Source organism: Nerophis ophidion, linkage group LG09, assembly GCF_033978795.1.
Source record: "Nerophis ophidion isolate RoL-2023_Sa linkage group LG09, RoL_Noph_v1.0, whole genome shotgun sequence".
Lineage (NCBI taxonomy): Eukaryota > Metazoa > Chordata > Actinopteri > Syngnathiformes > Syngnathidae > Nerophis > Nerophis ophidion.
The window spans coordinates 60,662,197-60,672,889 of NC_084619.1; the positions used below are offsets into that span (position 1 = coordinate 60,662,197).

The window sequence follows — 10,693 nt, forward strand, 5'->3', positions numbered from 1 at the left end:
GCGCCCTCCTCCGCTCCTGACTTACCTTAACCAGGTCTCAGCACTTTGCCTTGTTGGCCCCAGGGCGGCGGTGTCCGAGGGCGAGCGCGACGAGCGCCTCCAGACGCTGAGGGAGGAGCAGCAGCAGCAGCTGGTGGCGCTGAGGCAGGAACAGTACTACAGCCAGAAGTACCTGCAGAGGGAGCACATCAAGACGGTGACGCCATGTTTCTGCTCGCATTTGTTGCCACTTGATTGAACTATCTCAGGCCCCGTTTACACTAAGCCAGATAAGGTTATCCATACTTGCCAACCTTGGGACCTCCGATTTCGGGAGGTGGGGGGTGGAGCAGAGGCGTGTTCTGGGGCGTGGTTGGGGCGGGCCGTGGTTAAGAGGGGAGTAGTATATTTACATCTACAATTCACCAACTCGAGTATTTCATATATATTTCATATGTATATATTTGTATGAAATACTTGACTCTCAGTGAATTCTAGCTATATATGTTTATTTTATTACATATATAAATAAAATAAATAGTTGAATTACAGACGGCACCTATCAAATACACAGTAATAAAAACACAGTTGTTCTACTAACTGTACTGTGCTTGCTGGTTACGAAAAAAAAGACAACGACACTTGAGTAACCTTTGTTCTGCCATTTGCGTACTGGCGAGAGTCACATGCCATCAGGTGCGCAACACCACATAAATCGTTGGCCAATCAAAAAGCAACCCCATAACGCTATAGCCAACATTCACCAGGAGATGGCGACAGACAACATAGAATCACTCTATTACAGACGGCGTCGCCATGGATGTAACTTCCTCGTTCTTCTGCTTCGTCTCCTTGTGTGTGAAGTTTTTTATTAAAATCCGTAGATGTTGTAACGTGATTGGGCAGGCAAGCTGTTTATATAGTGGGAAAGCGGACGTGAAAACAGGCTGTCCCCACTCAGGTCCGCATGGAGCTGGAGAGGGCGTGTCCTCCAGCTCCGCTGAATTTCAGGAGATTTTCGGGAGAAAATTTATTCCGGGAGGTTTTCGGGAGAGGCGCTGAATTTCGGGAGTCTCCCGGAAAATCCGGGAGGGTTGGCAAGTATGAAGTGTTCCAGGGTTAATCCCACCTAACCTTATCCATCACTCCATCCATCTACTTCCGCTTATCCGAGGTTGGGAAGCCCAGACTTTCCTCTCCCCAGCGTCCAGCTCCTCCCTGGGGATCCCGAGGCGTTCCCAGGCCAGAAATAGTCTTCCCAACATGTCCTGGGTCTTCCCCGTGGCCTCCTACCGGTTGGACGTTTCTAGGGAGGCGTTTAGTGTGGCGTGGCTCTCCTTTAGACATAGGGTGAGAAGCTCTGCCATCCGGGAGGAGCTCAAAGTAAAGCCGCTGCTCCTCCACATGGAGAGGAGCCAGATGAGGTGGTTCGGGCATCTGCTCAGGATGCCACCCGACAGCCACCTAACCTTATCCGTTCTTAAATTTCACGTTTCCAATTTCAAATTTCCCAAGTTCTTAAATCGAACTTATCTAAACAATATCCAGTGTTGTAGTATTTCAATGAACTGGAATCCAGTGTGCTGTGGGGCCCTATTGTAGTGAATCACACCTGAGCCGTCATAAATTAATCAAATCGTTATTAGACACGTAAACAATGCGATAAAAAACATTTTACATCAGTCAATCTAGGGATCTAAATATCACTATTTTGCCTTAACCTCCATTCGTTTTGGTGACTTTATATACTCTGGACCTAGACGTTGAGTCTGCGACATACCCGGCGGTCAATAACTAATACAGTCTGCTTTGCCAGTCCAAAAGCATTCGCCATTTTCCGTAGTCTTCCCTCAACAACAAGGTAATACAAAGCACACGCTACCTTTTTTTATCACATCCACGGGATGTAACAAAACGCATTCTCGTTGACTCTGTCCTTCGACAAATGGACTAAGTTTTTCGGTAAACAGCTGACCTTGACGTTCGAAAGTTCTCTTGCAGTCTGAGAAGTGTTGTATCCTAAATAGCTGCAATTCCTCTTAAGGTATTTGTGTGTAATTTCCACAAGCATCTGTACATGTGGAAGAAGGAGAAACCCAAGCATGTCTGGAGGACTCGCCTCCATATTTCCAGTGGTTAGTTATGAAACCGCTTTATTATGAAACTGGCTGTGATGCGTTCTTTCTGGCCTCACTTCCTCTCCGGACTCAGTTTGTCAGCGATCAATGAGTCCACACAAAGCTAAGAGCCGGAGATTCAAGAAATAGACGCCGCACTTACCCCTGTAAAAAATTGTCCATGGAGGGTTACCTTAAACCAGGGGTCTCAAACTCAATTTACGTGGGGGCCACTGGAAGCAGAGTCTGGGTGAGGCTGGGCTGCAAAAAAATATGTTTGAATGTTTTTTATTTTCAAAGCAAAATAAAATCAAAATATAAATGAACAAAATGAGAATTAAGTAATGTGAGGCAACGCAAATTAAACAATAAAAAAAAACAAATAACGGTTTGAATTGGTCCAGGTTATCGGGGACTGTTATTACTGACGGACAGGTGTCGCACTGCGACTCCAGCCAGGCTCGTAAGAAAACCCTCGTCTCCATGGCAACGTTTTTGTCGCTTTCACCCATTTGCCGCTTTTCCACTAACGCAGGGGTAGGCAACCCAGAAAGTTCAAAGAGCCATTTTGAACCCAAATAACAATTGTCTCGGTCAGGAGCCAACAGGAGGGGGCGGCTTGCCTTGGAGTTTACAGTTACGGTAGCACAATTAGCCCCTAATGGGCTAACATCACGACTAATATGTTACACGTCCGATTCGCTCAGAAACTCTCTGTCGGAGTATCAGCGCTGGGGTCCAGTACACCACAGTTTTGTATTGTCGCTCGGCCCTTCGGCGGAGTGCTTCGGAAGCTACCGGGCCACTCGTCTCCCCGGCGCCGGGGGAGGGAGCGAGAGAGACACACACACACAATGACAGAGAGAGCGAGAGAGAGCGAAGGCGGGCGAGCAAGGGAGGGATGGTGGGAGGAAGAGCACGTGCGGATCCAGTGGAAAAGCGGCAAAACGTTTCTCTGCTTGCATCACACAAGTGACGTCAATGTTTGGCCCTCGAGAGCCACATACCAAACCGTGATTGATAGATTCCTTCAGCTCCGCACACAACGCTGTCAAGCGCCATTCATATAAAACTTGCGGGCCGCACCAACGTTAAACTTTCATTTTAAAGTGGGGGCCGCAAACTAACATCTGGCGGGCCGCAATTGGCCCTCGAGCCGCTTGTCTGAGACCCCTGCCTTAAAGGATAGTTTAGTGTGGCTGAAACGGGGCTTAGGCTAAATAATTATTCGTTTAAGCGGTTATCCGGCTTAGTGTAGACATAGCCTAAACCTGGGGGGTCCAGACTTTTTTACTCATGGCCGCACACTGACAAATTCAAGAATGCGGCGGAAATGTTGATATTTTTTCCTTTTCAAAAGTAAGGCTCCCCCACAATTTTGGTGGCTGTTGAAGGTCCCAGGGACCCAAAAGGGTCTGGGTCATATAAGTGATAAAAATGAGTCATTTGTATACATCCATCCATCCATTTCTACCGCTTGTCCTTTTCGGGGTCGCTGGAGCTATCTCAGCTATCCATCCATCCATTTCCCACTGCTTAGTCCCTTTGCGGTCGCGGAGGGCGCTGGTGCCTATCTCAGCTACAATCAGGCGTAAGGCGGTGTACACCCTGGACAAGTCGCCACCTCATCGCAGGGCCAACACAGATAGACAGACAACATTCACACTCACAATTACACACTAGGGACCATTTAGTGTTGCCAATCAATCTATTCCAAGGTGCATGTCTTTGGAGGTGGGAGGAAACCGGAGTACCCGTAGGGAACCCACACATTCACGGGGAGAACATGCAAACTCCACACAGAAAGATCCTGAGCCCGGGATTGAACCCAGGACTGCTCAGGACCTTCGTATTGTGAGGCAGATGCACTAACCCCTTTTTCCACCGTGCTGCCCTATATATGTATTTTTTATTTATTTATTTATTTTTTTTGCGGCTTAATTTTCTATAGATAAGCTGACAGTTTGCGCAAGATCAACAATTATTTGAGTCTATTTCACAGTTTTTAGTTAGTAATCTTTGCAGGTTTTTTAAACTGTCTATTTTATCCGTCAGTCAACAAAATTATGTCATTTTCTTTTCCAATGACGAATAAAATATCCTGTTTTCTCTTCTATTCACTTTAGCCTACAAAACTAAACAATTTTTGACGATTTATTCTTTTTTTTTTTTTATCAAAATGAGAACGTTTATGGCTCAGTTCTGCAGCGGGCAGCTTCTCAAAGCGCTGTTTGCAGCCTGATACTGATAAAGCACGGTCCCACTTCACTGATGTATTGTTTGGAAAAAAGTCAACTTTTCACTTTCAAAGGACAACGTTTGTGTGTTTGCCAGCTGACGGAGCGACTGAGCTCTCTGGCCGAGGAGAACCACGGCACGCAGATGAAGAAGCTCAAAGACGTCTGCTGCAAGTAAGTCAAACATCTGTCAAGGTGGCCGTCCTTTGTTGTCTCGCTGCGTGACGACGACCGCGATGCCACTCAGGGAGAAGAAGGAGCTGAAGAGGCAGATGGATCGGAGGAGGACGGAGAAGATCAACCTGGCCAAGACCAAGGAGAAACATCTGGCAGAAGAGTAAGATGCAGCTCAAGAACCAAGTTGTATGACTACGATGCGTACACATGCAAAAATTAGCTAAAAAAGTTAGCATGTGTCAAGTACCATGTCGTATGACTATGAAGCGTACACATGTAAAATTTGCAACAAAAAAAAAGTTAGCATGTGTCAAGTACCAAGTCGTATGACTATGATGCGTACACATGCAAAAATTAGCTAAAAAAGTTAGCATGTGTCAAGTACCATGTCGGATGACTATGAAGCGTACACATGTAAAATTTGCAACAAAAAAAAAGTTAGCATGTGTCAAGTACCAAGTCGTATGACTATGATGCGTACACATGCAAAAATTAGCTAAAAAAGTTAGCATGTGTCAAGTACCATGTCGTATGGCTATGAAGCGTACACATGTAAAATCTGCTAAAAAAAAAAAAGTTAGCAAGTGTCAAGTACCAATTCGTATGACTATGAAGCGTACGCATGTAAAATTTGCTTAAAAAAAAAAGTTAACATGTGTCAAGTACCAGATTATATGACTATGAAGCGTACACGTGTAAAATTTACTAAAAAAAAAAAGTTAACATGTGTCAAGTACCAAGTCGTTGACTATGAAGCATACGCATGTAAAATTTGCTAAAAAAAAAAAAAGTTAGCACGTGTCAAGTAACATGTCGTATGACTATGAAGCGTACACATGTAAATTTTGCTAAAAAAAAAAAAAATTAGCATGTGTCAAGTACCAAGTTGTATGACTATGAAGCGTACGCATGTAAAATGTGCTTAAAAAAAAAAAAAAGTTAGCATGTGGCAAGTACCAGATTATATGACTATGAAGCGTACGCATGTAAAATTTGCTAAACATGTAAACGTTGCTAAAAAAAAAAAAGTTAGCATGTGTCAAGTACCAAATTATATCACTATGAAACATACACATGCAAAAACTTGCAAAAAAAAGTTAGCATGTGTCAAGTACCAAGTCGTATGGCTATGAAGTGTACGAATGTAAAATTTGCTAGAAAAAAGTTAGCATGTGTCAAGTACCAAGTTATATGACTGTGAGGCGTACACATGCAAAAATTTGCAAAAAAAGTTAGCATGTGTCAAGTAGCAAGGCATATGATTATAAAAGTGTTTGCATGTAAAATTAGCTAAAAAGTTAGCATGTGTCAAGTACCAAGTTGTATGACTATGAAGCGCACGCATGTAAAATGTGCTTAAAAAAAAAAAAAAGTTAGCATGTGGCAAGTACCAGATTATATGACTATGAAGCGTACGCATGTAAAATTTGCTAAAAAAAAAAAAAGTTAGCATGTGTCAAGTACCAAGTCGTTGACTATGAAGCATACGCATGTAAAATTTGCACAAAAAAAAAAAAGTTAGCACGTGTACAGTACCAAATTATATGACTATGAAGCGTACGGATGTAAAATTTGCTAAAAACGTTGGCATGTGTCAAGTAACATGTCGTATGACTGTGAAGCGTACACATGTAAACGTTGCTAAAAAAAAAAAAGTTAGCATGTGTCAAGTACCAAGTCGTATGACTATGATGCGTACGCATGTAAAATTAGCTAAAAACATTAGCATGTGTCAAGTATCATATCGTATGGCTATAAAGCCTATGAATGAAAAATTGGCTGAAAACGTTAGCATGTGTCAAGTACCAAGTTATACGATTATGAAGCGTATGCATGTGAAATTTGTTATAAAAAAGGTTAGCATGTGTCAAGTACCAAGTTATATGACTAAGATGCGTACTCATGTAAAATTTGCTATAAAAAAGTTAGCCTGTGTCAAGTACCAAGTTATATGACTGTGAGGCATACACTGCAAAAATTTGCAAAAAAAGTTAGCATGTGTCAAGTAGCAAGCCATATGATTATAAAAGTGTTCGTATTTAAAATTAGCTAAAAAGTTAGCATGTGTCAAGTACCAAGTCTTACGACTATGATGCGTACCCATGTAAAATTAGCCAAAAAGTTAGCATGTGTCAAGTACCAAATTATATCACTATGAAACGTATACATGCAAAAACTTGCAAAAAAAAGTTAGCATGTGTCAAGTACCAAGTCGTATGGCTATGAAGTGTACGAATGTAAAATTTGCTAGAAAAAAGTTAGCATGTGTCAAGTACCAAGTTATATGACTGTGAGGCGTACACATGCAAAAATTTGCACAAAAAAAGTTAGCATGTGTCAAGTAGCAAGGCATATGATTAGAAAAGTGTTTGCATGTAAAATTAGCTAAAAAGTTAGCATGTGTCAAGTACCAAGTCTTACGACTATGATGCGTACGCATGTAAAATTAGCCAAAAAGTTAGCATTTGTCAAATACCAAGTTATATCACTCTGAAACGTACACATGCAAAAACTTGCAAAAAAAAGTTAGCATGTGTCAAGTACCAAGTCGTATGGCTATGAAGCGTACGAATGTAAAATTTGCTATAAAAAAGTTAGCATGTGTCAAGTATCAAGTCGTATGACTATGAAGCCTACAAATGTAAAATTAACTAAATATGTTAGCATGTGTCCCAGGTACCAGGTCTCATAACTGTGAAGCGTACGCATGTAAAATTAACTAAAAACGTTAGCATGTGTCAAGTACCAGGTTATACAGTATGACTATGAAGCGTACACATGTAAAGTTAACTAAAAACGTTAGCATGTGTCAAGTACCAGGTTATATGACTTTTAGGCGTACGCATGTAAAATTAACCTAAAAGGTTAGCATGTGTCAAGTACCAACTTATATGATTATGAAGCGTTCGCATGTAAATTTAGCGGAAAAACAATAGCGTGTGTCAAGTATCAAGTTGTATTACTATGAAGCATACGCATTTAAAATTAAAGAAAAAAGTTAGCATGTGCCAAGTACTAAAGTTTTATGACTATGAAGCATAAGCATGTAAAATTAGCTATAAAAAGTTATCATGTGTCAACTACCAAAGTCTTATGACTATGATGCGTACGCATGTAAAATTAGCTGAAAACTTTAGCATGTGTCAGGTTTTGATTGATTGATTGATTGATTGATTGATTAAAACTTTTATTCGTAGATTGCACAGTTCAGTACAAATTCCGTACAATTGACCACTAAATGGTTACACCCGAATAAGTTTTTCAACTTGTTTAAGTCGGGGGTCCACGTTAATAAATTCATAGTACCAAGTTATATGACTATGAAGCATTCGCATGTAAAATTAACTAAATAGGTTAGTATGAGTCAAGTACCAAGTCGTATGACTATGAAGTGTACGAATTTAAAATGAACTAAAAATGTTAGCATGTGTCAAGTACCAACTTAGATGATTATGAAGCGTTCGCATGTAAAAATAGCTTAAAATGTTTGCGTATGTCAAGTAAAAAATTAAGGGACTCTGATGTGGTCGGCTGTATAATTGGCTGAAAAAGTTAGCATGTGTCAAGTACCAAGTTATATGACTATGAAGCGCACGCAGGAAAATTTTGCAAAAAATATTAGCAGGTGTTAAGTACCAAGTTATATTACTATGAAGCATACCCATGTAAAATTAACTAAAAAGGTTAGCATGTGTCAATTCCTAAGTCGTAAGACTATGAAGTGTATGCATGTAAAACTAGCTGAAAACGTTAGCATGTGTCACGTACCAAGTTGTATGACTGAAGTGTACGCATGTAAAATTAGCTTACAATGTTTGTGTATGTCAAGTAAAAAATTAAGGGACTCTGATGTGGTCGGCTGTAAAATTGGCTGAAAAAGTTAGCATGTGTTTAATACCAAGTTATATGACTATGAAACGTATGGAGTTAAAATTTGCTATAAAAAAGTTAGCATGTGTCCTGTACCAAGTCGTATGACTATGATGCGTACGCTCTTAAAATTAGCTAAAAACGTTAGCATGTGTCAAGTATCAAGTTATACAATTATGAAGCGTATGCATGTAAATTTACTAAACACGTTAGCATGTGTCAAGTACCAAATCGTAAGACTATGAAGCGTACGCATGTAAATTTAGCTGAAAACGTTAGCATGTGTCAAGTACCAAGTTATATGACTCTCAGGTATCCGGTTGCAAAATTGGCTCAAACAATTAGCATGTTAATGTTAGCATGCTAGAATGCTAACGTTAGCATGCCAACCGTTTGCATGTGTGAAGTACCGAGTTAAATTACTCTGAAGTGTTTGGCTAAAAAATGTAGCATGTCAAAACATTAATGTAAGCATGCTAACAGTTAGCATGTGTCGAGCACCAGTTCATATGAGTCTGGCGCAAAAAGTGAGCGTGCTAATGTTAGTCATCCTGCCTTGAGGCTGAGCCAATCAGTGGCCGCGATACTGATTGGCTTAAACTGTTAGCATTTTAATGTTAGCATGGTAGAATGCTAACGGTCTGCATGTGTCAATTTATATTTATTATTCTGCAGCTTTGAAAACATTAGCTTTGTAAAGACTGTAGTGATTCCTCCTTGTCTTTGACCTGCCCAGAGAGAAGATGGAGATCAACAAGTCGTACGTCAATGAAGTGGTGCACAACATCAAGAGGGTGAGTCCACATCACCATCTCACCACCTTCTCTGTGACCTCACCGAGTCTTCTTCTTCTCCAGTTGGAGGAGACTCAGGCCAAGCGTCACGATCAGATGGTGGAGCAACACAACCTTCTCATGCAGGAGATACAGGAGCACAGACCAAAGGTGACACGCACACACACACACGCACACACATACTGGTTATCATTTGGAATGGGGACCAAGTTGTTGTTCAGTACTTGCGGGGACCACCCTTTCTACAGGTTGTGGAGGCATAAAAATGTTTTAGTAAAATGGCCACTGCCCAGTTAGCTCAAACACGTCTTTAAATCTCTGTATTGATGAAGTAATGTGCTGATCATACATACTGGGGACCCTGGGGAAAAAGAGTTTAATATGGTTCATGGGGACCAAATTTAAATAATTGCGTACTTCACACAAATTTGTATGTGACTACTGAGGACCATTAAAAAAAAAAAAAGTTCAAATGAAATATGACATGATCTTCAGAATCCAGCACTACAGTTGTCCTCTTATAGGAAGTTTCACCACTTAAATGTTAAAGCAAATCCTGCATCTTCTGTGACATGACTGAAAACTGCTATTTAGCAGTAATGAAGTTGTCTGCACCTCCAACTACCATTTACAGAAGGATGGAAAATTCTGAATGTGAATCATATTTTAAGGTAATAATGTTTTATAATCATGCTGTGTGAAAATGTCATCCTAAGGAACACTCAACCAGACTATCATTTAAAAAAGGTTTGCCTTCAGGGGACCTGTTTTTTGGTCCCCATACCGTCAGAAGTCCCCTAAAGGGGACTGTGTAAACAGAGCCATGTCCCCATTAAGTCAGCATTGCCAGAACACACACACACACACACACACACACACACACACACACACACTACAAGTATTCTGGTAAAGTTGCATCTTTTTCTCATATTGAGTCTTCTCTTAACTCTGGTACATTTTGTAAAAAAAAAAAAAATCTGATTCTTTTTCATTAAAATTACATGTTTTTTTTCATAATTTTTTTTTTTCTTGCAAAACTAAAACTTTTTGTCCAGCAAAATTGCAAAAGTAATCTGTTAAAACGTAATACTTTCTGGTAGAGTTGCATCTTTGTTCTGCAGACATTGCGATATTTTCTTGTTAAATTATGACTTTTTTCAAAATGAAATTAAAATTTTGTTTCTTGTATTATTATTCAACATTTTTCTCTGAAAATTCGGACTTTTTCTTTTATTATGATTTTATTCTCATAAAATGACAAATTTCATTTGGTAAAATTGCCATTGTTTCTGGTCAAATTATGATTTTTGCCTTTTTAAAACTTCTGTCTAGTAAAATTGCAAAGTTATTCTTTTGAAACTGCAAGTAATTTCTGGTAATGTTGTGTCTTTCCTCATATTGAGGCTTTTCTTAACTTTTGTAAATGCTGACATTGCATTGTTTTCTTGTGATATTATGACTTTTTTAAAATCTAAAATTAAAACTTTGTTTCTTATATGATTTCAACATTTTTCTCTGA

General features: G+C 40.0%; 1 protein-coding gene across 2 annotated transcripts in view; it reads left to right on the top strand.

The window, feature by feature from the left end:
* plcb1 (phospholipase C beta 1) overlaps window positions 1–10,693 on the top strand; it is a 63,732-nt gene that overhangs the window by 45,549 nt on the left and 7,490 nt on the right. For both annotated transcript variants that reach the window (XM_061911377.1, XM_061911376.1), the window contains exons 27-31: window positions 64–196; window positions 4,431–4,507; window positions 4,581–4,670; window positions 9,117–9,174; window positions 9,238–9,324. In XM_061911377.1, coding sequence (XP_061767361.1) covers window positions 64–196; window positions 4,431–4,507; window positions 4,581–4,670; window positions 9,117–9,174; window positions 9,238–9,324 — 445 coding nt within the window. The remainder of the gene's footprint in view (window positions 1–63; window positions 197–4,430; window positions 4,508–4,580; window positions 4,671–9,116; window positions 9,175–9,237; window positions 9,325–10,693) is intronic.